Below are 26,941 nucleotides of genomic sequence, written 5' to 3'. Positions count from 1 at the left end.
CTGTGCCACCTTCTTTTCCTTTTTGCCTGTCCTTCCTAAATATTGACTACTCTTGGATATTCAGTTCCCAGCCCTGGTCACCCTGTAGCCATGAGCGGCATTGTCCCAGATTTGCACTAAGTGTGGTAGAGGGCGGGTAATACGATGTTTTAACCGTCGGCTGCAATGGCGGCTCCTCACGCTGTATCATCCCAAACCCACCTCATTAAATATGTATTCCCAGGAAACATGCCGTTTCCATGCTGAGTGGGCTCTCATTCGCCTGCCATGCCATCACCGCCACTTCATCATGCCAGGCACTATATTTAAAGTGCAGCCGCGTGCTCACCTCTCAGTGCTTCCAGCCCAGCACTGCTGCACGAAGACATGGTCCCAAAAGGCAAAAAGACTACAGCCCCCAGGTGCAATGATGCACCCCTCGTGTGCCTTTTAGATGCCATGGAGGCCCGCCATGATGTTCTCGACCCCGGCTCTGGCTGCAGAATGGCAGCAACATCACCAAATCCAACTTGGGAGGTGGTGGCAACGGTGGTCAGCACCAATGTCCTGCAAAAGAGGACAGCAACCCTGTGTCGCAGAGTACGAATGATCTCCTTCGTTTCCGCCAGGGTAAGTCACTCTTCTCATCACTCTCAACTCACACACTCACAAACCCATCACATATCCACAGGACCCTCACTCACTGCCAGTTCAAGGGACATCACCATTCACTCTCTCACACACACTTTCATTGTCCTCATCCACTCCATGGGACCACTCACCAGCCACACATGCCAGGCATCCTTGTCATCTGGCCTGGCAAGCATCCTGATTACACTCTCTCCATCTCTATTCATGCAGGACAAGCTGGCACACAACAAGAGGGAGAGGTCACATTCATGGACGAATGCCTGAAATCAAGGTCCTCATGGACTTTGGAAACAGAGCCATCTGGCTGGCTGGCAAGGATCTGGACTGGTCCTGAGCAGATGGTGAGGTCGGCGCTGCTGTACAAAGTGAAGATCTAGCAATGCAACATCCATCTGACAACCAGGCTGTGAGTGATGTGTCCTGTTTCAAAGACTACTGCCATGCATTAATTATCTCTTCTTGCTTTCGCAGCCACATCTACTAAACAGCCGATGGAGTGCATGACCCAGGGCTTCCAATCAAGCCCCGAAGAAACCTCTGAAGAGAAATCTGAAGGCACACTCCTTGAAGTCCCGTCACAGTGCTCACCCACACCCTCCACCAGCGGCGAGACACACACCTCGGTGGGACCTAGCTTTAGAGTTGCCTTGGGATCACAATCTGGTGAGCACATTGCACTTTCTGATCCACAACAGGTGGCAGCAGCAAATTCCCAGCTCCCCAGCACTCGGATGACTGCTGGAGGCCAGACATTTGCTGAGTCCGAATCATATGACGAGCCTCTGGACTTGGTCATGTCACAGTTGCTGGAGCTGCAAAGGCAAGCTTGGGAATATCAGGAAGCGAAGCCTGGTGCACTCCTCAGACTGCAATGCAGGTGGAGGAGTCTGTTCGCCTTCAGGCTGAAGTGATCCCGAGGTCAACACTGGTAGGATGGCAGCTGCCATGGAGACCCTGGTGGAGGACGTCACTCCTACACTGCTGCGCAGGCTGAACTCGATCGCCAACACCATAGTTGGTTCCCAACAGTGTGTACATGAGAGGGCTGGAGGGCAGCCAATCTCACTCTAGCTACCCCTCCTCCTCAAGGAGTCAGCCAGGGGCCAGCTGGCATCCATAGGGAGGAGGATCAGCAGGTGTACCCCACAGGGGGCCATCCATCCAGGTGACTCTGGAGTGTCCGGCTCATCCGAAACCCCTCTTCCTGTGGCCTCCGCAGCTCCTGCTTCACAGGCCATGGAGGGTGCCACTGCCACACAGCAGGACCTCAAAAGCAGGCCTCCAGGTCTCAGTCCTCCAGAGGATGCCCACCAAGGTCAACACAGACAAGGCGTAGCAGTCAGCAGGCTGCCTCCACCTTTGTTGTGGATGTCCGGAAGCAACAAAACGGAGCGGCAGGGTTAAGAAAGTTAAGAAGATGTAGTTGCACAGCCTGGGCACGGCTGTTAATCACTTGTACATAATATTCACTATTGTAAATAGACTCCCAAGTAGGTCTCCCTGCCTATGGCTCGTTGTTCTGATAAGCAGTGTTCATGTCACTCAGATGTGAAATCTTTCTGCACAAGATAAACGCAGGTGTGTCAGTGCAGGGCCTCTTCCCTGTGCTTTGTGGAGCCTTCAGACCAAAGTGATGGTCTGGCCTCACTCTCCCTGGAAATATTAGTGATGCCTGCACCTCGACTGTGCTTGTCATTGCTGCCAGGATGTCATGGGCAGGGGTCACAGAGTTCCGTCATTCTCTGTGTGCTGTCAGCACCTTTAAGGTGGGGCTGGCCCCCATTTCTTCAGCATCTGTGACCAGTGATGTTGTGCTCCTGAAGGAGTCAGATGCTGAAGACGGGCATAGGATCAGGTGCTTCTAAAGTTTCATGGCTGCTTCTCCATATGATCCTGATCACAGAGCACAAGCGAACAGCCCTCGACCAAACAAGAGTCAGATATTCACAGAGGCTATGTGAAGATTCATGAAGTGTCCTCACTGCATATCATCATCATCATCATCCTGCAATCGCGTGACTATTGGGCCTCCACTGCATCTTAATGAAAGGCGCATGATCACAGAGGGTATGTGCACCGCCTTAAGTCAGAATGGAGTCAAACGTTCATAGATGCAACGTGAGGATCCATGGTGTCTCATCACTGCGTGTCATCATTATCTTCCTCAAATATAGAAGCTATGAGGGCCTCCTGAGCGCGCCTGCCTTTTCTGGCCAGTGCGAGGGCCTCACCCTCATCATCGTCGCCTTTGAGGACCTCCTCACCCTCATCATCATCAACATCCTCCTCATTGGAGGAGACCTCCAGCTTCTGCATCTCCTCCTCAGCTAGCTCCTCTCCCCGTTGCAGCACCAAGTTGTAAAGGGTGCAGCAGGTGACGACAATGCATGACACCCTCTGTGGACTATATTGCAGGGCTCCATCAGACCGGTCCAGGCACTGGAACCTCATTTTCTGCATCCTGATGGTTTGCTCCACCAAGTTGTGAGTTGCAGCATGAGCCTCATTATACCTTCGCTCTGCTGCAGTCTGAAGCCACCGCACAGGTATCATCAGCCACATCCTCTGCAGGTAGCCCTTGTCCCCTAGGAGCCAACCCTGCCCACCTCTGTGGACCCTGGAAGATGTCAGGGATCTGTTACCGACTGAGAATGTAGGAATTGTGGACGCTTCCTGGAAACGGTGCACACACCTGCAGGATGTGTTTCTGGTGGTCGCATATTCAGCGAATTAGGTTCCCAATGTCCGATGGTGGGAAACGTGGCCTGCTATCGACGGGCTGGGTGGACTGATTGCAAACTGGTTTCATGACGTCGTGAAACTGACATCCGGCTTTGTTGCAATATTGTCCAACCATGCCAACAAGCACGTCCAACGCCAGATGGGCATGGAAAATTCCACCTCATGTCTCCATAATCGCAATCATATCGTACCTATTTACATGTATTTGCACTGTTAATTCATTTCCCATGTTGCGAGTGCTCCGTGCATTCAGATACAGTGCCTTTAGAGTTGTTGTTTTAAACATTTTTACACATTTTTGTACTATGGCCCTATTTGCTGGTCGCCTTCGTTTCCTCTACCTTCCACTTTTGCTTTCTACTTTTCTGTCTTTCATCCCTATCTTTGATTCTCTCTCTTGTGTCTCCCTGCTCAGGTTCCCATGCTCCTGCCAATCTAGTTTAAACCCACCCTACAGTATTAGCAAATACCTCTGCGAGGATATTGGTCCCAGTCCTGCTGGGATGCAACCTGTCCAATTTATACAGCTCCCATCTTCCCCAGAATGGGTCCCAATGCCTCAAGAATCTGAATCCCTCCCTCCTAGACCATCTCTCCATTCATTCATCTGGTCTATTCTCTGATTCCTAATCTCGCTAGCATGTGATACTGGCAATAATCCTGGGATTACTACCTTTGAGGTCCTGCTTTTTAATTTATTTCCTAGCTCCCTACATTCTGCTTTCAGAACCTCATCCCTCTTTTTACCTATGTCACTGGTACTGATATGGACCATGATCTCTGGCTGGTCACCCTCCCCCTTCAGAATGTCCTGCAGCCACTTAGTAATATCCTTGACCCTGGCACCAGGGAGGTAACATACCATCCTGGTGTCATGTCTGCAGCCGCAGAAATGTCTATCTGTTCCCCTTATGATAAAATCCCCTATCACTATTGCTCCCCCACTCTTTTATCTCTCCCCCTGTGCAGCTGAGCCACTCCTAGTGCCTAGGACTTGACTCTTGCTGCATTTCCCTGAAAATCCATCTCTCCTAGCAGTATCCAAAACGGAAAATCCGTTAGAGATGGAGATGGACCCAAGGGATTCCTGCACTGCCTACCTAGTACTCAGTCTGGCACTCTCCCATTTCCTTTCTGCCTATGGACTCTTTACCTGTGGTGTGACCACCTCACTGTATGTGTTATCCATGAAGATCTCATCCTGGCTGATTCCCCACAGTGACTCCAGCTGCAGCTCCAAAGTGTGAATTTCAAGTAGCTGCAGCTGGAGATACTTCCTGCACATGTGGTCGCCCTAGACACTGGAAGTGCCTCTGACTTCCTACTGCACACAGGAGGAGCATCCCACGTGGCCAAGCTGTCCTGCCATGATTTACCCATAAATTACGCACTTTATTTTTACTTCCTGTACTGTAGAGAATATTAAGGACAGAAGAAATACTCACCAGGTCCTACTTATCAAGGCTACCACTCTTCTTACTGAGAAAAGGTAGAAAATGAAAGGATCTCTCCTTGCCCATTCACCGAACTCCCTCTCTCACCAAACTCTGACTTAAGCACTCTAATGCAGCCCAAAGCAGCACTCCAGTGTAGACTTTTATACTTATTGCACATCATACTCTCCATGGAATTACAGTCCTTATAGCAAACAGTCCACAGTTGCTCCCAGCTTCCAATAAGTTCAAGTATCCCCATTTCCTCAAGTAGTAACTTCAAGTGACCATCTCCAAGCGCTTCCCTTAGTTTTCAGAGAGTCTGCTAAGTCCACTAGCAACAATAAATCTGTCCAAATGATTCTTCCCCTCTGGGCTCACCAGGCCAAATCTCCCAGAATCCTTAGATGGCTGTGGAATGCGTCTCTTTCACGAGAGACTGTCTTCTTCCCATATCCATCTATGGTAGTTTGCAAAGCCAAGCAGTCTTTTCTTTCTACTGAGCAGACAAAACTGCTATCTGTCTGTAATATTCATTGATTTGTAGGAAAACTTGAAACCTGATCTCAAAAATGGCTTCCTCTGCACTCTTCCCCATGGCAACGTGAAACACATTAGTCTTGCATTCAGGTAGAAAGGCTGATTAGTTATTCTTGACTCTCACTCTCTTTTATCTTAGAGATAAAGGAACAGTGTAAAGCACAACTGTTCATAATCAAACATTCTCAACATTTTCCTGGAACTTTGGAGACTCAGTTTTCACTGTTAATGCGCAGGCTGCTGCCAATGTTCCAAGCATAAATACCTTGCACCTTCTTCCCAGTAAAACCATCTAAGTCCTCCTTTGACCTCTAACAATCAAACCACCCAGGCTTACTGTCAGGCAGGCTTCAGAACAGGTCACATGACCCCCCCCCCCTTCATTTTGCCTTAAGTGAAAGACACAGTTCCAATTGGAACAAAATATTAATTGCCATGATTAGTCAACAACTCCATTATTGTTGCATCAAGTGACTATCAGGACGGTAGAAGGTGAACTCAATGAACTTATTTTATTTTTATCTAGTAATCACTAAATTCCAAAAAGAAAAAGATAGATTAAGAGAGGTTAACAATAGAGTAGAGCTCCAATATATAGAAATGGATAATTGGAAAGATAGGCAGTGACTCAGAAAAAGTTGGATCGATAAAAACGAGAGTTCAGATTCAATAAGTTATTGTTCAAGCCAAACCCTGCTGATATTTTGTTTCTTACCAGTGAATCGACTGACAGTATTGATGTGAGATGCCTGTATCACGCCCACACGTGTGCTCCCACTGTTTTTGATACACATACAGATACAAATGGCTATTCCTGCAACCACTCCCATGAGAAAGACAACCCCAAGTACGACACCTGCTATTGCTGTGCCTCTGTAAAAGAAAGAATAGTTACCGAAAGATGGAGATGTAATTGGAAATGCATGTGCACCACTAAATATCAAACTGTTGCAACTTCAACAAAAATATTGGTTAGCATTTTGGCTCTTATACAATTTTAAAGATTTCCTCATTTGGGCAGTTTGTTAAAATTCATTTAAAAGCTCCGTCGACAGCTGAGTGGGAAAATGCACTGTGAGTACTAAACTATGTAGAACCAGAAGATTTCAGGTTTGGTTCCTAGTTTGTGCCAAATTAGTTGATATCAGCTGGGACTGTATCAGGAGTACAGTAAGTCTTCACTTAAAGTTGTGGTTGCGTTCCTGAAAATCGCGACTTTAAGCAAAATAACTTGATGTGAATCATAAAGATCCCATAGGAATCAATGATAAAGCCGGAGTTAGGTTCCTTCAGACATTTCTTGCCCTGAAAACCCAATGTACAAGTTGAAATACTGTAATGTATATATGCAGAACTATGCATTCCTAGCTGGAATAACTTGCAAAATAAAATAAATCACTGAATATAACAGAAATACCATATACATTAAAATTAGATAGCACTAAATCACCCAAACAAGCCCCGAGTAGCACAGTTTCTGTGTCACACTTTCATTTCCCTCTCTGTGTGCCTGTCCCTCTCTCCTTTCCACTCTGTCTCTCTCTCTCTTTCCTTTCCCACTCTGTCTCTTCCTATCTCATGTTGTGATGCTGGAGCTGCTACTGCATTCACCAGAGATACCCAATGAAATGCCCCCCTGCTGCCAAACTCCCCTCGGGGGAGGGCATTAAATTTGGCCCACTCTGCCACTTTAACAGCTTTCAGTTTCCTAATGCTAACCATTTCCAAAAAGCATCCATTCACCACAATTCTGTATCCTGTCACTCAAGCATCTTTGTATCCATGTTGCCACTGTCTCTTTTATTCCATGGGCTTCAACTTTGCTGGCAAATCTATTAACATAATTTTCCAAATATAATGTGTATTTTCCTACTAAAACTTAGGGTGCATATTATACATGGTAACAAATCAAAAATTTTTTTCAGCCTGTCAAGAACACCTTTTCCCGGACATTGTGAATGGTAATGCATACTTGCTAGAAATGTTGCTTTTCAATGGTATTTCTTTTAAATTCTTCCTGTTTCTAAGGCATAACTGAGAATCGTCTCTTGTTTAAGTAATTTTTAACATTTATAAACTTAATTTTTGAAAGAAATGATCAAGAAGCTAAGTCTTAATATTCTTTTTACATTTATTTACATGTATTAAAGCCCACTTAGAAATATTTGGAAATGAAAGCTAGTTATCACTATGTTTAATAGTCAAAGCTACAAATCCTGCTTTATGAAAGGCAGCCCACTATAAGGAATTGCTCCATTAATGAAAATAACCGATTAGCAAGCAAATTCAGCTAGGCTGATTGGTTTGATAGGCACTACACTTTTTCATGTTAATCTATCTGTTCCTGGAAAGAAACTGATTGGCTTCAAATCTGAGCATACTCAGACAGGAGGTCTATGAACGCTTTGCATATGTACCTTACTGGCCCAAGTTAAGCCTGTACAAACATTTTAAATGATAGATATTTATGATACATGATGATAAGGCAAATTAACTTAGCTCACAAAAATGAGACTGCTTATTATATTTGGGTATGTATTATATTCGTAAAATTACTGTTTGTGGCACTTTATCAAACACCTTTTGAAAGTCCATATACACCACATTAGAAATATTACCCTCATAAACCCTCTCTGTTACCTCATCAAAAATTCAATCAAGTTAGGTAACATAATTTGCCTTCAACAAATCCACGCTGCAATTCCTTAATCAATCCACAATTGCCCAAGTGACTTATTTGTGTTCCAGATTATCATTTCTAAAAGCTTTCCCATCACTGAGATTAACATAACTGGTCTGTTGTTGCTTTCCTTACACCCTTTTTAAAACAGAGGTGTAACATTTGCAATTCTCCAGTCCTCTGGCATCATTGCCACCACCCCACGCCCACCCCCCCCAATCTCTAAGGAACATTGGAACATTATGGCCAGTACCTCAGCAATTTTTATCCTTAGCATCCTCAAATGTATTCTACCTGATCCTGGAGACTTTAAGAATGGCCAGCCTTTCTAGAACTTCCTCCTTATCAATTGTTAGCCAATCCAATACCGCAACCAGCTCCCTGCCAGCATGACTTTGGGAGCATCTTTTTCCTTGGTGAAGACGGATGCAATGTTCTCATTTAGTATCTCAGCCATGCCATCTCCCTCCAATCATAGGTCTCCTTTTTCCCCTAATCTGCCCAATCCATCCTGTTAGTATCCTCTTATTATTTATATGCTAATCAAAACAGCCCAGACAGACAAAAACTGTATTATTATTATAAATTGAAAGAATTGACTTGGTTCACTATATACTTAGCAGTACTGTCTTGTGGCTATACTTTATATTTTGCAATTAGCAACAGCACTGCAATAAATTGCAGTTACAGATCAATTTGTGTGTTTTAAGCTGGGAGCTGTGCTCCATGAAAGCTGTGTAAGAGGTCCTGAAACTGGCATTATAATGTGGAACAGTGACGTCTTATTAAAGTGTTCTCTAGGGCAGATAAGCCTTGGCAGACACAAGAAAAGCAGAAGAACTCTATCTGTATGGCATATATGGCACAGTTATAGTTTTCCTGATGGTTTAATTGTTAAGCATTCAGAATGTAAATTAATCCATAAAGTTCAGAAAATTCCACGTTCATTTCGAGATCTTCAGCTAGGATGGCAAAGATGCTAAAACTGGCCTTATTGCCCCCTACACTAAGGAGGGGCAGGGGGAAATTGAACTACGATTTTTGCTCCTGACTATTCAGAATCACCTGCTAGAGATTTTTGCCCCTGACTATTCAGAAACACCTTGTGTAGATGTCAGACTATATTCAGCTATTTCTTTTTATTCATTGAAGGGATATGGACAACACTGGCAAAGCTAACATATATTGCCCACCTTTAATTGCTTTTGAGAAGATGATGGTGAACTACCTTCTTAAACTGCTGCAGTCTGTGTGGTGTAGATGCAGCCATAGTGCTGTTAGGTAGGAAGTTCTGGGTTTTGACCCAGAGACGATGAAGGAATGGCAATAAATTTCCAATTTGGGATGGTGTATAATTTGGAAAGGACCTTGGAGGTGGTGGTGTTCCCATGCGTCCTCCAAGGATGAACAGCCTCTCACCTCCAACTTCTGATTATAACAATCATTTTTCAGTTTTCAATCTTTGCTGTCAGCATAACACCAGTACACACCAGAAGTTTCTTACTTCGGTCCTCCAAATTTCTAAATATCAAACATGCTATTCCTTTATTTCCAAATCTTGTTACGTAGTAATTAAGATTCAATGCACCATGTCCTTCAAATTCATTCTCTTCCTTTTGCTTGGTATCCCTTAATGACTGCTCCTAGATTTACCGTTTCCTCTACAACCAATATTGGCTTTGGACCATTACTCAAGTTTCTCAGGGGAAAAAACACTAACTTTCAGACTGCTTATCGGAGGCAAGTAGAGATCCTCCTACTACAATCCCAAAGAAGTGATGGGTCGACTACAGCCTGGGATACTTGGAAAGGAGTCGATTTGGTTAATTGGGTAACCAAAGTAATTAATTGTAAGGGACACACATTCTGAGAGATGTAACAAGGCACAATATCAGTCTAACTGCCTTTCCTTAAAGCCAAATCCTAGAATAAATGATTATCCTCAGGAACTTGCAAATGAAGATCATTAGCAACAATCTCTGTAAAAATGAATCATTTTAGACAGGGATATAACTATTTATGTAAGCACTGATCAGATATGGCATTTAGCAAGAGACATTGTTCCACTAAATGACCCTCTTCTTTAAGGTTGGTTCAATCATTTTGCTTCACTCACCTGTGTTCCATTCTAATGACAGAAAATGGACATACATTATCCACCCAGCCGAGGACTCTCCTTATATAAAAACTGCGAAGGCAGGCTCCCACAAGTCCTATTATCACTTTGCCTTGGTACACAGCAATCTCTAAGGCAATACATTAAGAGTTTAGAGGGATCTTCTGTTTGAGCTTTTAAATAGTACACTTCCAGAATGCAGATCAGGATAAGGTAAGTGATAAAGAAATACTTGCTGATGAGTTCGATGAGAATGCAGATATTAAACTGAGCAAAGACTGAAAATAATACTATTAAATCAATTATACTTCCTTCTCAGTGAACAGTATTCTTAGACTTTTCACACAAAGAGAAATAATGGTATAAAGTTCACATTTAATTAGGGGAACATGAGAGCAGGGCAGGAGAAAAAACGATTCATCCAATGTGTGGCTTGACCTATGTCTTAACTCACTTTACAATGGGTGCCAATTAGGTGCTTTGTGCATTATTTCTATAGCAACGAGTAACAAACCTGCCTATTTATCTCTAATAAAATAGTACCTCCACGATGGTGGTGGTATAATGCAGACATGGGAAGTTTTGGAATGCTGATTGACAAGGGATTAAAGGACAATCTCAGTTGTTTTGGGTAATACTGGAATCATTGGTATTGACTGCTCTCCATATTGCTTCTGTTTCCTATGTGCAGGACACCCATTGCTTTATATATATCCAGATCTTTCACCATGCTTCACACTGGCCCATTTAGGCAGTCCTGAAGAGAATAGCCAATTAACCAAATCCACTACTTTCCAATTATCCCAGGCTCTGGTCAATCAATCTCTGCTCTGGGATTGTGCTGCAGGTCTCTACTTGACACCAATATGGAGTTTGAAAGTCAGGTTTTTACCCCTGAAAATCCTGAGGCTAACATCTATAGGGCAGGACCATATAGGTTAAAAAGGAAGCAGGGTAAATCAGGCACCACAGGTGGCTCAACTGCACAGGAGGGGAGGAAGAGGAGTGGATGAGCAATAGTAATAGGGGATTCAATAGTCAGGGGATCAGACAAGTGTTTCAGACAGGTAAACAGCGCGAGAGTGGCGGAGCAGATCAAACAGCTGGTGGTCCCCCAGAGCGGGACCAGGAGGCAGTGCAAGAGGAGGGGCAGCCTTTGTAAGATTTAAAAAGAGCGGGAACTGAGAGAGCGGAAATTTAAAAAGAGCAAGAACTGAGAGTCAGAGTGGAGATTTAAAAAGAGCAGGAACTGAGAGTCAGAGCGGAAATTTAAAAAGAATGGGAGCTGGATTTGGGGCTGAAAGTGGTGCAAGGACAGAGCGGGAGTTCCGGGGAGACTCAGGGCTAAAAGTGGCTCGAGGACAGAGTGAGAGTTCCGGGGAGACTTGGAGCTGAAAGTGGCGCGAGGATGTCATGATTCAATAAGTAATGCGACGCAGGGGAGGCATCTGATTGGTAAGTAGGGCCAAGTGAGTACTTCTGCTTCTACTTTTTCTACTAATTAAACTGCTGCTGTCCATTAGCTTAAACAAAATAAGGTGAGGACTTTGGACTGTAATGGGAGTGTTTGGAGTGGAATAAGCCCCTAGCGTAAATAGTATTCGTTAAAGGAAGTAACTAACGAACTTAACCTAAAGGGAAGTCATGGCAGGAGAGCATGCACCCGTGATATGCTCCTCCTGCGCTATGTGGGAAGTTGTGGATAATTCTAGTGTCTCTGGTGACCATGTGTGCAGAACGTGTGTCCAGCTGCAGATACTGGCTAACCATATTTCAGAGCTGGAGCTGCGGGTGGATTCATTGTGGAGCATCCGCAATGCTGAGATTATTGTGGACAGCATGTTCAGTGAGGTGGTCACACCGCAGATAAAGACTGAACCGGCAGAAAGGGGATGGCTGACCACCAGGTAGAGTAGAGGTAGGCAGGTAGTACAGTAGTTCCCTGTGGCCATCCCCCTCTCTAACAGATATACCGTTTTGGATACTGTTGGGGGGAGACAACTTCTCAGGGGAATGCAGCAGGAGCCAAGTCCAAGGCACCACGGGTGGCTCTGCTGCACAAGATGGGGGGAAGAAGAGTGGCAGGGCTATAGTGATAGGGAATTCAATAGTAAGGGGAACAGGCAGGTGTTTCTGCGGCTGCAAAAGAGACTCCAGGATGGTATGTTGCCTCCCTGGTGCTAGCATCAAGGATGTCTCGGAGAGGCTTCAGGGCATTCTGAAGGAGGAGGGTGAACAGCCAGTGGTCGTGGTACATATTGGTATAACGACATAGCTAAAAAAAGAGATGAGGTCCTACAAGCTGAATATAGGGAGTTAAGACATAAATTAAAAAGTAGGACCTCAAAGGTTGTAATCTCAGGATTACTACCAGTGCCACGTGCCAGTGAGACTAGAAATAACAGGATATATCAGATGAATATGTGGCTGAAGAAATGGTGTAGGGTGGAGGGATTCAGATACCTGGGACATTGGGACAGGTTTTGGGGAAGGTGGGACCAGTACAAACAGGACGGGTTGCATCTGGGCAGGACTGGAATCAATGTCCTCGGGGAGGGGCTGTGGGGAGGAGGCGGGGGGGGTGGTTTGCTAGTGCAGTCGGGGAGGGTTTAATCTAGAATGGCAGGGGGATGGGAACCTCAGCAAGGAGACAGAGGAGGGGGAAACAAGGATAGAAACAAGAGATAGAAATGTAAGGAGCAAAAGTGGAAGGCAGAAAAAAACAAGGGTGAAAAACTAATGGGGTCATAGTGCAAAATAAAGCTAAGATGACTAACAAGGTTAAAGAGACAAGTCTAAAGGCATTGTAACTTAATGTGCGGAGTATTCACAATAAGGTAGATGAATTAACAGCGCAAATAGATATAAATGGTTATGAAAAAGTGCAGTTACGGAGACATGGCTGCAGGGTGATCAAGGATGGGAACTGAACATCCAGGGGCATTCAATATTTAGGAAGGATAGACAAATAGGGAAAGGAGGTGGGGTAGCTTTGTTAGTAAAGGAGGAAATCAATGCAATAGTGAAGAAGAATATTGGCTCGGAAAATCATGATGCGGAATCTGTTTGGGTGGAAATAAGAAACACCAAGAGGAGGAAAACATTGGTGGGGATTGTCTATAGGCCTTCAAACAGTATTGGAGATGTAAGGGAAGGCATTAAGCAGGAAATTAGAGACGCGTGCAATAAGGGTACAACTGTAATCATGGGTGACTTTAATCTACATATAGATTGGACAAACCAAACTAGCAATAATACTGTGGAGGAGGATTTCCTGGAGTGTGTACGTGATAGTTTTTTTAGACCAATACATTGAGGAACCAACTAGAGAGCAGGCTATCTTAGACTGGGCATTGTGCAGTGAGAAAGGATTAATTAACAATCTTGTTGTTCCCCTTGGGGAAGAGCGACCGTAAAATGATAGAATTATTCATTAGGATGGAGAGTGAAGAAGTTGAATCCAAAACTAGAGTCCTGAATGTAAATAAAGGGAACTACAAGGGTATGAGGCACGAGTTGGCAATGATGGATTGGGGAACTGTACTAAAAGGGTTGACAGTAGATAGGCAATGGCTAACATTGAAGGAGCTTATGCATGAATTACAACAATTATTCATTCCTGTCTGGCACAAAAATAAAACAGGAAAGGTGGCTCAGCCATGGCTTACAAAAGAAATTGGGGATAGTATTAGATCCAAAGAGGAGACATATAAAATTACCAGAAAAAGCAGCAAGCCTGAGGATTGGAAGCAGTTTGTAATTCAGCAAAAGTGGACAAAAAGATTGATCAAGAAGGGGAAAATGGAGTATGAGAGTAAACCTGCAAGGAACATAAAAACTGACTGTAAAAGCTTCTATAAATATGTGAAGAGAAAAAGATTAGCGAAGACAAACATTGGTCCCTTATAGTCAGAAATGGGGGAAATTATAATGGGGAACAATTACCCCCAATGGGTTAAGTATGGGTTTATGAAAGGGAAATCATGCTTAACTAATCTACTGGAGTTTTTTGAGAATGTAACTAGTAGAATAAATAAGGGGGAACCAGTGGATGTGGTGTATTTGGATTTCAAGAAGGCTTTTGATAAGGTCCCACACAAGAGGCTAGTGGGCAAAATTAAATCACATAAGATTGGGGGTAATATACTGGCATGGATTGAGAATTGGTTGACAGACCAGAAACAGAGAGTGGGAATAAATGGGTCCTTTTCTGGGTGGCAGACGGTGACTAGTGGTGTATCGCAGGGATCAGGGCTTGGGCCTCAGCTATTCATGATATATATAAGTGACTTGGATGAGGGAACCAAATGCAATATTTCCAAGTTTGCTGATAACACAAAACTGGATGGGGTTGTGAGTTGTGAGGAGGATGCAAGGAGGCTTCACGATGATTTAGACAAGTTGTGTGTGTGGGCAAACACATGGCAGATGCATTATAACGGGGATAAATGTTAAGTTATACCCTTCGGTGTGAAAAACAGAAAAGTGGAGTATTATTTAAATGGTAGAGTATTATTAATAGAGTATTATTTAAATATATTGGGAAATATGGATATACAAAGGGATCTTGGAATCCTTTTACCAGTCAATGAAAGTAAATAGGCAGGTGCAGCAAGCAGTTAGGAAGGCAAATGGTATGTTGGCCTTCATTGCAAGGGGATTTGAGATCAGAAGTAAGGATGTCTTATTGCAGTTATACAGGGCCTTGGTGAGACCACACCTGGAGTATTGTGTGCAGTTTTGGTCTCCCTACCTAAGAAAGGATATACTTGCCATAGAGGGAGTGCAGCGAAAGTTCACTAGGCTGATACCGGCGATGGCAGGACTGTCGTATGAGGAGAGATTGGTTTGACTGGGCCTGTATGTGTTAGAGTTTAGAAGAATGAGAGGGGACCTGATTGAAATGTATAAAATTCTAACAGGGCTAGACAGACTGGATGCAGGGAGGATGTTTCCCCTGGCTGGGGAGTCTAGAGCCAGGGGCCACAGTCTTAGGATACGGGGCAGGCCATTTAGGACTGAGATGAGGAAAGATTTCTTCACTCAGAGGGTGATTAACCTGTGGAATTCTCCACCATAGAAGGCTGTGGAGGCTGGGTCACTGAGTATATTCAAGAAAGAAATTGACAAATCTTTGGATATTAGGGGCATCAAGGGGTATGGAGAGAAAGCAGGAATATGGCATTGAGATGGAGGATCAGCCATGATCAGATTGAATGGTGGAGCAGGCTCGAAGGCCCAAATGGCCTACTTCTGCTCCTAGTTTCTATGTTTCTGCAGCTGCAGATGTGACTCCAGGATAATGTATTGCCTCCCTGGTGTCAGGGTCAAGGATGTCATGGAGCGGCAAGTCATTTTTCTGGGGGAAGGTGAACAGCCAGAGGTCATGGTTCACATTTGTACCAATGGCATAGGCAGGAAGTGGGATGAATTCCTGAAAGCAGATTTTAGGGAGTTAGGAAGGAAATTAAAAAACTGGACCTCAAAAGCAGTAATCATAGGATTACTCCTAGTGCCACATGCTGGTGAGCATAGGAATGGGAAAATTGAACATATGGCTGGTGTAGGAGGGAGAGCATCAGATTCCTGAGGTATTGGGACCGGTTCTGGGGTAGGTGGGACCTGTCCAAGATGGACAGGTTACACCTTAACAGGACCAGGACTAATATCCTCGCAGGGAGATTGGCTAGTGCTGTTGGGAAGGGTTTAAACTAAGTTGTCAGGGTAATGAGAACCTGAGGGGTAGCTCAAATTGGAAGGAAGTAAAGTTGGTAACAGGAAGTAGAAAAGTAGCAAGTGAAATTAGAATGCAAGCAAAACGAAGGTGAGCATCAACTAGGCTTTGAATGCAGAATAATGTTAAAAAGACAAAGTTAAGGGCACCATACCTGAATGCACATAGCAATCGCAACAAGGTAGATGATTTAAAAGCACAAATAAAGGTAAATGGGTATGATCTAACTGTATCACGGAAACATGGCTACAGGGCGACCAAAACTGGGAATTGAATATTCAGGGATATTTGACATTTAGGAAGGACAGGCAAAAAGGAAAAGGAGGTGGTGTTGCACTGATAATCTGGGATGGGATCAGTACGTTAGTAAGGGATCTCAGATTGGAAGAACAAAATGTGGAATCTATTTGGGTGGAGCTAAGAAACAGCAAGGGGCAGCAAATGTTGGTAGGAGTTGTTTTTAGGTCACCAAACAGTAGTGGTAGTGTGGGGCTTGTTATTAATCAGGAGATTAGAGAAGCATGTAGCATGAGTAATACAATAATCATGGGTGACTTCAGTCTGCACAAAGACTGGGTAAATCTAATGAGCACTAATGCTGTGGAGGATGAGTTTCTGGAGTATGTTAGGGATGGTTTCTAGAGCAGTATATTGAGGAACCAACAAGGGAACAGGCTATTTTAGATCTAGTATTATGTTACGAGAAAGGGCTAATTAATAGTCTTGTTGTAAAATAAACTTTAGGGGTGAGTGACCATAATTTAATGGAATTTTACATTCTGTTTGAATGTGAGGTAGTTCAATCTGAAGCCAGGATGTTAAATTTGACAAAGGAAATTATGAAGGTATAAGGGGAAAATTGGCTGAGGTAGATCGGGAAAAGACATTAAAAGGTATGACGGTACACAGGCAATGGATAGCCTTTAAAGATTTATTACATAGTTTATAGAAATTGCACATTCCTTCAAGGCCCAAAAAGCAAAGTCAGTCAACCATGGCTAACAAAGGAAGCTAAGGATTGTATAAGATTAAAAGAAAAGGCCTATAAAGTTGCCAGAAATAGTAGTAAAGCTGAGGATTTGGAGCATTTTAGAATACAGCAAAGGAGGACCAAGAAACTGATAAAGGGAGAATAGTAAAAAAACATAAAAATAGACTGTAAAGGCTTCTATAGGTACGTAAAAAGGAAATGTTTAGCTAAGACAAATGTGGGTCCATTACAGGCAGAGTCAGGAGAATTTATAATGGATAATAGAGAAATGGCAGAGAAACTAAATAATTACTATGTGTCTTCATTGAGGAAGATACAAGAAATCTCCCAGAATTAGAGATCTAATGGACTAGGGAGAATGAGAAATTGAAGGAAATTAGTACTAGAAGATTGTATTGGAGAAATTAACCAGACTGAAGGTTGATAAGTCCCTGGGACTTGATATTCTACATCCCACAATGTTGAAAGAGCTTGCTATGGAGATAGTGGATGCATTGGTGATCATCTTCCAAAATTCTGTGGATTCTGGAACAGTTGCTGCAGATTGGAAGGTAGCAAATGTCACCACACTGTTTAAGAGTGGAGGAATAGAGAAAAAGGGAACTACTGACCCGTTAGCCTTACATCAGTAGTTGGGAAAATGCTGGAACTTGTCATAAAGGAGGTGATAAATGGACACTTAGATAATAATGATCTGATTGGGCATAGTCAACATGGGTTTATGAATGGGAAATTATATTTGATGAACCTGTTGGAGTTTTTTGAGGGTGTTACTAACAGAATTGATAAAGGTGGGTTGGTGGACATAGGGTACTTGGATTTTCAGAAGGCTTTAGATAAAGTCCCCCACATGAGGTTGGTTAGCAAAATTACAGCACATGGGATAGCAGGCAATAGACTAGCATGGACTAAGGATTGGTTAATACGCAGAAAGCAGAGAATAGGAATAAACAGGTCATTCTCACGTTGGCAGGCTGTGGCTAGTGGGATACCACAAGGATCAGTACTTGGGACCCAGTTGGTCACAATATATATCAATGATTTGGAGCTGGGGACCAAATGTAATATTTCCAAGTTTGCGGATGATACAAAGCTAGATGGGAATGTGTGTTGGAGGAAGATGCAAAACAGCTTCAAGGGGATTTGGACAGACTTAGTGAGTGGGCAAGAACATGGCAGATGGAATATATTGTGAAAAATGTGAGGTTATCACTGTGTGAGGAACAGATGTGCAGAGTATTTCTTAAATGGTGAGAGATTAGAAAGTGTAGATGTATAAAGGGACCTGGGTATCCTTGTCATTAAGTCACTGAAAGGAGTCTTGTGCCCAATGCTACATTGGAGAGACCAAACGCAGACTGAGTGACCGGTTTGTGGAACACCTTCAGTCTGTCCACAAGCATGACCCAGATCTTCCTGTCACTTGCCACTTTAACACACCATCCTGCTCTCATGCACACGCCTATCCTTGGCCTGCTGCAATGTTCCAGTGAAGCCCAGTGCAAACTGGAGGAACAACACCTCATCTTCCAATTAGGCACTTTACAGCCTTCTAGACTTAACATTGAGTTTAACAACTTCAGACCTCTCCTCTATCCTCACCCCTTTTTTACCCCTGTTTTTTCAATATTTATTCTTATTTTTAAATTTTTATCCACTTATTTTTATTTATTTTCATTTTTAATCATTTATTCATTGTTTTATCCCCACCTTTTATCCTATTTTCCATCTTTTTTCCCCACCACCATCCCCTACCCCCACCCCAACCCACAAGGGCCATCTGTCACTTGTTCATGTTGTTCTTTTCAGAGTGCTTACCCTTGTCCTGCTATTATCACATTCTGCTTTCTTACCTTAATGCCACTATCAGCACCTCCTTTAGCCCCTACCACTACCATTAACACCCCCTTTGTCCTCTTGTTTATGACATCTTTGTCAATCTCTCCTTTGTCCCACCAATCGCTGGCCTTCTATCCAGCTTCACCTGCTCCACCCCCACCCCCCCCTTAAATAGTATAAATTTCATCTGAAGAGGAGTCATACGGACTCGAAACATTAACTCTGTTTTTCTCTCCACAGATGCTGTTAGACCTGCAGAGTTTTTCCAGCATTTTCTGTTTTTGTTACTCAAGCACACATTCACTCAAGCACACATCCATGCAAAAACAGTCAATGAGCTACTCACAATACACAACATAAATATGTAGCTGCTCAAATATACAACCAGTTATACACTGTCAATCAAAAGTAACAGCAGTCAAACACACACCACAAACTTATAATTACATGCACATTCATCTAAACAAATACACTGAACTACATTACCACTCAGATGTACAATCAACCAGAACACAGCCACTCAAGTACAGAAATAGTCAAAGTTAAATACAGAACCAAACAGTTACTCAAACATTATAACACTCAAACCCCAACAAAGATACAGCTGTTCATATATTGTAGCATACATAAGGGTAGGCCATGAGATGAGGAATTTCTTCACTCAAGATAGTTTTCTAGATATTAAAGACATCAAGGGATATGGGGATAATGCAGAAAAATGGTGTTGAGGCAGAACATCAATCATGATCGAGTTAAATGATGAAGCAGACTCGAGGGGCCAAAGAGCCTACTCCTGCTCCTATTTCCTATGTTCCTATACTCAATCAGTCATACAGGGCCTGATTTTCCTTCCAAGGTCAGGAAACAGACAACAGAACTATTTCTCGGTCCTGATTGTGCTCTGGGGGGAGGGGGAAGCAGTCACAAGCCGTGTTTTTAATGGGGGCAGCCTGTTAATTGGCTGGAAGGTGGGTTGGGCTGCCAATTGGTGGCTGCGAGGGGCGGGAATGGAGGCGGGATTGATGGTGTGCTGACCCAATTGAAACAGACCATGGCAGCCATTACTGTGACAGCCTTTAAACTCACTGAATTGCAGTAGCAGACATGGGATAGGGAAGCAGAGGGCAGGAGCCCAGGGCAAGGCTGCCACTCACTTCACAGATGGAGCCCTGGAGGTCCTCGTTTCGGAGGGTAATAGGAGAAGGCCACTATCCCAGACTAATAAGGCGTGGTTGGAAGTGACTCAGAACATGGTCTGTGGTTTGGAGGAACTGGGCGCAGTGCTCAAATTGGTTCAATGGCCTTATTCACTCTGGCAGGAGGCCTTGTGCTGGCGTCCCTACCTTTAGGCCAGAAGCTCTAGGTTCAGGTCCCATGCCAGGACTTGTTGACCATAGAAGGAGTGTTGATGACATGGTTCAACAGACTGATAATCAGCCTGGGAATCCTTCCACCACCTCCCCACTATTCCTCAAAGGAAATAAAAGTGTATATGAAGATACACTTAACAATATACTCTAGCAAGGTGAGTGCCTTAAGACAGGTCTTTGGATATTCAACCTCCTGTTGAAGAGCCTGAGGGTGCATGCTGCTCCTGAACATGGAAGGAATGTGTGCCCAGGGTATTCACTGATCCCTCAGCTATGCTCAGTGTCATGGACCTGCTAGCAACTTCTTATGTCAATGAGCCAGTGGCATTAGCCATCGAGTCTAGCAGTGCCTTATCTCTCTCTGCTTTGTCAATGCAGGAGACGAAGCTCGTGAAAGGGTGCAGGCCAGAGGAACAGTGCCCATCCTGCACTTGACTGCCATGGAGGAGGGAACAATAGAGATTGCCAGGGTGACTGCAGAGTCTTCAACTTTCCAACGCTAGTTCTCACAATCTGTTCTTGCGTCTCCCACAGGTCCAGGTGTTGAGGGGGAAGGACAGATTCCAGTGTCTGCAATGGACAAGTGCTTTAAGCAGAGACATCAGAGAAAGCACCACCGCATCTTACAAGAGCACCCTCCACAAGCGCAGATACAGTTACCTTAGTCCTTGCACGGGCGCAGATAGAGTGGCATTGAGCGAAGGGCACATCACGAGGAGGCAAGAGAGGCAGAGGCAAGTCCCCCTTGAAGGATGGAGAACAGACACACCATGCTGCATCATCTGAGGCCAAAGCGGAGCACTGCATATACGTGGCCAAGAGCAGAGGCCGTTGTGTTGGGCAGAGCTTTGAGTAGGTCACTGGGGTTTGTGTACTTTTTCTATTTATCAACACCATGTAAATATTGGCACGTGCACCAGATGTGTGAACTTCCAATCTTTAATAGCGAGACAGGCAAAGAGGGATGAAGTACTGAAGGGAAGCATAAATGTATCATTACATTAAATAAATGTATCATTTATTTATATGACCACTTTTCAAATGCATCACTTCATAGTTTTCTGCATTAAATTTCATTTACCATGCATCTGCCCATTTCACCAGTCTATGTTCTCCTGAAGTCTGTTGCTAATGTGGCCTAGAAAACCACTAACCTGGATAATAATTGAGATTGAAGAAGGCCTACCACCTGCTTAGAGCAACAATGAGGACCTGCAGGTATTGTTTGCACCCTAAGAACAAAAACTTTCAACAGTTAAGAAGGATAAAATAGCCGGAAAAAAAATGAAAGCAGTGTCACAGAAAGTTGCTGACTTTAATATGACAGCATTGTATTCCTCATGTATGTATCCTGAAAGCTGACCTGTCAAAATGTCTCAACATTGAACTACGTTATGTGATAGTGATTCCTTCATGTCACAATAATAATAATAATAGGTATATAATTTAACAGTTCCTCCCCTTGTCCATATGACAAACCCAGGAAGAGAATTTGACTTTTAATCAAAACAAGTTTTTCTAATTTTGTATATATTTTTGATGAGATTCATTGATCACCTGACTACCTTCAAATGAAGTTAGAGAGGAGTCAGAGGAAGAAAGCAATTGCATTTATATAGCACCTCATACATCCTAGAATATCACAAAGCATTTTCCATATTCTACTTCAAATTTAACATGTTTATCTGCAATACAGCAGTTCCAACAATAAAGTACTCCTTCAATACTAATTCAGAAGAACTAGCCTAGATTATAAACTCAAGTCCAAAGCGGGGCTTCCTACTTAAATCAGTGCTACCAACTATGCTAAAATAACACTACAATCTAACAGAGTGAAAAGGATGATTCCAGACATTAGGCTAAGTAATGAGAAAGTACATGCAGAACTGAACTTGTTTTTATCAGTGTAAATGGAATTGAAAGGGCACTAACTCACAGTCTAAATCAAGTAACTTATTTACATCTAAATCATCTATAACTCTCAGATTTTTAAAGATTTTAATGATTTCTCCTCCCCCCACCCCCCTTCCCCCCATCCGCCCCGAATGTTCTATTTCCCAGCGAAAGCAAGCATTCTGGCTCTGCCCATTTTGCTCATAATAAAGTCTTAACAAAGCCTTATAACAAAGCCTTAAACTCTGGAATTATTCTTGACCATTGTCCCCAAACCCTCTTCAATGCATTGGTGTCATTTATTTTGGCATGTTTTAAGAAGGGAATTCCCACAAGACAGGTATAAATGCTGTGATATTCTTTGAGCCTGCATTTTTTTTTCCAAAAATAACTTGGTTAGACAACTTACGATAAGACGCTTCCGATGTAGGCGTAGTATGAGCAGCAGTATGGAGGGGAACCTCTGCAGCAGTAGGAAGATATGCAGTCTTCACATTGTGCACAGAAACACCCTGAATCATTCAAAAACACGTTCTCAGTACTTAAAACATATGAAGCTATCTAAATGAATGTTTCCCACCCGTTAGAAAAGACACAAAAACCCACTTAGCTCCATCTACTTCATTTCTCTCAAACTTCAAATATCCCATTTGAACCGTAGAAGCTCACAGCACAGCAGGGGAGCGACCACTCAGCCCATTCTTTGTATCCGTGCCAGCTCTTTGCATTGCCCTGCTTTCACCCAATTATTTTTCTGCTTCATTATCTATTCAATTTTTCCTTAAAAGATGTGAATAGTCTCAGCTTCAGCGATCTCTCTGGCAAAGCATTCCATATTTAATCTTCCGCTGAAATAAGTTTATTCCACATCTCTCCTCAGTCTTCTTTAAATTGATGACCCTTCACTGTCGGATCCTGAGCTAGAGGAATAAGTCTTGTGCCATAACCAAATCAAAACCTTTTACAATTTTAAAAAACGTCCACGAAATCTCCTTCGCCTTCTTTGCCCCATTATTGTATCGAACTACGCTTTAAATACATTTACTGTTGCTACCAGTGCTATCTCATCTGGCACATTGTTTGCAACACCAGTCAAGAAAATTCTTCCTCATCTGTTTTTCGAAGTCATTTAAATTCAAAACACTAGTTCTACATTCCTGCCTGAATTTAAAAGTATTATTTAGGGTTAGTGTATTCATATCCCATTCCACGTTTTATTTGTCCCACTGAGTTCCCCTTTAAAATTTCTTTCTGAACTGACAAATGTTTTATCTCTGATCTTTTGACAAAGCTGTTCCCTCTTCTAACTCACAAAGAAACTTTTATCATGTTCAGGCAAGCATCATTTCTGAACACAGTTCTTAAGCCGTTATTGTTTCCCACCTGAAAACACATTGAGAAGACACGCAAGAAAGTAGCTGATTTTGTATGCCCTCAAGACGTCCATTCACGATTAATTCGTAACTGTTTCCTCTCTGTATCCCAGTTTTTTCAAAAAAATGTTATCGAGCTGGTTAGCCGGTCGTGCCTCCTTGGCGCACGTTTTCAGCAGATGTTCTGACCAGCGATCGGATATAAGATCCGCTACGATATAAGAGAGAAAGGGAAAGACGGACCTTCCTTTCCATTTAACCCTTGGGCATTCTTCCGTAGCCATCTTCCATGACCGACCTTTCGACCTTGGTTAGCTTGCTGCCGTTATTTTTAAATATTAGTTTTATTTATTTTTCTTATTCCCGGTGTTGAGCTCGAATTTCTGTAAACTAAATTCCCAAAACCTTTCGCCTTTTGCTCTTTGTCAGCTCTGCGGTTTTAGTGTTCTTTGCTAACTCCAAGCTTGTGCTGCATTCTCGGGTTACAGCCTTGTGGGTGGCATTGAGGAAACTGGGTGGTGCAGGAGCCGCTCAATAAACCCTTATTTAAACCAAATTACTGGTAAAGGAGAAAAGGGCTTAATGTGTGCTATGCAGAAAGTTATTTAAATCTTTCTCCCACCTAAATCTTAAACTATAATCGTTACGTAATTTTCAACAATTTATATAGTGCCTGTAGTTTGTGTGGGGTATTCAGCAGTAACTTGCATTTCTATAGCGCCTTTAAAACATCCCAAGCTGCTTGGTAAGAGCGTAAAGAGTCAAACATTCACAACCAGTGAAGGATATGTTAAGATATGTGCTTAAAAGCTTGGTGAAAAGGTAAGTTTGAAGGAGGGTCTGAATGGACGAGAGCCAGCTGGAGGGATGGGAAGGTTTAAGGAAGAAATTCCAGAGCTTAAGGCTTGACCACAAATGGTGTGATGAAAGAAGTGGAGGATACACAAGATTCCAGATTTGGAGGAATTCCTAATTTTTGGAGGGTTGTAGGATTGGAGGAGGTCGCAGAGATAAAGAGGGGCAAGGCTACGGAGGGATTTGAACATGAGAATGAGCATTTTAAAACTGAAGCATCAGTGGACTGTGAGTCAATATAGGTCAGTGAGATTGATAGTTGAACAGAATTTGCTGTATTTTAAAAACATGGCAGAATTTTGAATGAGCTGATTGCCTCTATATTATCATGTTGCTTGTCTGACATCTAGTACTGGGTAAGTAGAAATTGCCTCCAGCTAAATATTGGGAAAACCAAAGTCATTGCCTTCAACAGTCGCTTGGTAGTACAGAACTTAAATATTGCCAAAGTTTTTCATTTTGCACTCATCAGGATAAATGCAGGAATGCCAAATTTCAACGATCACAACAATTTATACCACAGGAGATAAGGGTGTTGATTGGTTAGCAAGTCGACTCTGATTGGCTATGGCATTGCCATAGAGAAGCAATAGGGAACTATGGACTCTTCAGCCTCCTGAGTAATTCAAAAAAGATGCAAACCTTGAACATATTCCTTTTGTTCACTGAGAACATGTCGCAGTGTATGAATGTATGTTGCTTCTAGTAAGTGTAAATGTGCCACATTATGAACTTGACTGATTATCTTAAATTGGTTGTTAGTGTAGTTATTAGTGTATTCAGGATTGTTCAGCAAGTGCTGCCCAATCACAGAATCACATCTAAGAGTAGAGATTTTCTTTCAGGTTTTGCAAATGCTGGTTTATTGAGTATGATCTGTACTCTGCCGGTTATGAGCAACCAAAGAAACATGTTGTTTGATTTGATCAGCCAATTGTTGAAATGTATGGCTTACGTACCTGACATCGCAGTGGCACTGAAATTCATACACAATATTGCTCAATTGTCTGGTAGGCAGAACGCCTTTGTGGGCTGATGGCAACATTCTGTTAGTGGAAAATACTGCTTGAGCAGCCACTGCATAGTAACAGTGTGAAACAGCTTACTTAACCTGTTGCTAAAATTTTTCAGACACTTTGTCTTTCCAGGGTAATTTGAGGTAGACTGGGTATTTTTCAGGTCCGAAAGTGGTGGCCTTTGGCCCATTTGCTAGCTTGCATGATACACCGCAAACAATGATCTGATCAGGATAGCCATTGTTCTACGGGATAGAACATAAAGAACATAAGAAATAGAAGCAGGAGTAGGCCATGCAGCCATTCAAGCCTGCTCCACCATTCATTGAGATCATGGCTAATATTCTACCTCAAAACCATTTTCCTGCACTATCCCTGTATCCCTTGATGTTTTTAATATGTAGAAATCTATTAATCTCAGTCTTGAACATATTCAATGACTGAGCCTCCACAGCCCTCTGGGCAGAGAATTCCAAAGATTCACCACCCTCTGAGTGAAGAAATTTCTCCTCCTCTCAGTCCTAAATGACCTACCTCTTATTCTGAGACTGTGTGCCCTGGTTCTAGACTCCGCCCCCCACAACCACCAGCCCCCCCCCATCCACACCCAAGGGAAACATCCTTCCTGCATCTACCCTGTTGAGCCCTGTAAGAATTTTGTATGTTTGAATGAGATCACCTCTCATCCTTCTAAACTCCAGAGAATAAAGGCCCAGTCTATTTAATCTTTCCTCATAGGACAATCTCTCCATCTCAAGAATTAGTTTAGTGAACTGTCGTTGCAATCCCTTTATGGCAAGTATACCTTTCCTTAGGTAAAGAAACCAAGACTGCACACAATACTCTTGTTTCTGTGCCAAGCTTGCAAGGTGTGCAAATGGCTAGGGCCCTATGTGCAAAATTGCTGATAAGGCCAATCTTATAGTATGTAGAGCCATACGAACCTCAACATGTCCATTGATTGGTGAAGGTAGGCAGTCTAACGCACTCCCTTTCCTTGGTAAGCTAGTTGAGAAATCTGCTAATGGGTTCTCCACTATTTCTACCTCAAGCCTACCTTCACCTGTAATGGTATCTCCCTGTGAATTCTCAAGATTAACTTCAGACCTCATGAAGTCTCGTGGCATCAGATATAGTATTGGCAAGGAAATATTCTGCTGATTACCGCCTACTGCCATTTCACAGCCGATGAAGCACCACTTGGAAAAAGCACTGAGAGTAGCAAAGGCACAGAATCTCCTCTGTGTAGGCTTCTGAATGTCCATCATCAAAAGTGGCTTGGTGGTTAGCTGAGTTCTGGAGGACATAGCTGCCAAACTGGGCCTGTGGCAGTGGTGAGAGAACAAACACAAGGATATAAACTATTTGACCTTGGTCTTACCAACTCACCTGTCACATACGCATCTATCTGCAACAGTATTAGTAGGAGTGACTGCAGCACATCCTGGTGGAAATAAAGTCCTATCTTCACACTGAGGATAAGCTCCATTGTGTTGTGTGGCACTACAACTGTGCTAAATGGGACAGATTAACAACAGATCTGGCAGCTCAAATCTGGGCATTCACGAGGTGCTGTGGGACATGATCAGCAGCATTGTATACCACCACGATCTGTAACGTCATGGTCTGGCATATTCTTCATTCTACCATTATCATCGAGCCAGGGGATCCACCCTGGTTCAATGAGAATTGCAGGAGAGCATGCCAGATGCAGCACCAGATCTAACTA

General features: G+C 43.1%; 1 protein-coding gene and 1 long non-coding RNA gene across 2 annotated transcripts in view; one reads left to right on the top strand and one right to left on the bottom strand.

The window, feature by feature from the left end:
- cyyr1 (cysteine/tyrosine-rich 1) overlaps positions 1–26,390 on the bottom strand; it is a 44,075-nt gene extending 17,685 nt beyond the window's left edge. Inside the window, exons 1-3 of the mRNA XM_078560580.1 lie at positions 26,270–26,390; positions 22,378–22,480; positions 6,061–6,218 (exon numbers count right to left, since the gene is read on the bottom strand). Of these exons, the coding sequence (XP_078416706.1) occupies positions 6,061–6,218; positions 22,378–22,480; positions 26,270–26,390 (382 nt within the window). The remainder of the gene's footprint in view (positions 1–6,060; positions 6,219–22,377; positions 22,481–26,269) is intronic.
- On the top strand, positions 7,270–20,991 carry LOC144691999 (uncharacterized). Its single transcript, XR_013579251.1, has 2 exons — positions 7,270–7,306; positions 20,610–20,991. It is a non-coding gene; the product is annotated as an uncharacterized LOC144691999 (long non-coding RNA).
- Positions 26,391–26,941: the final 551 nt, after the last annotated feature.

Source organism: Cetorhinus maximus, chromosome 16, assembly GCF_964194155.1.
Source record: "Cetorhinus maximus chromosome 16, sCetMax3.hap1.1, whole genome shotgun sequence".
NCBI lineage: Eukaryota > Metazoa > Chordata > Chondrichthyes > Lamniformes > Cetorhinidae > Cetorhinus > Cetorhinus maximus.
The sequence above is the reverse complement of the archived record's forward strand: the minus strand, read 5'-3'. Positions and strand labels throughout refer to the sequence as shown.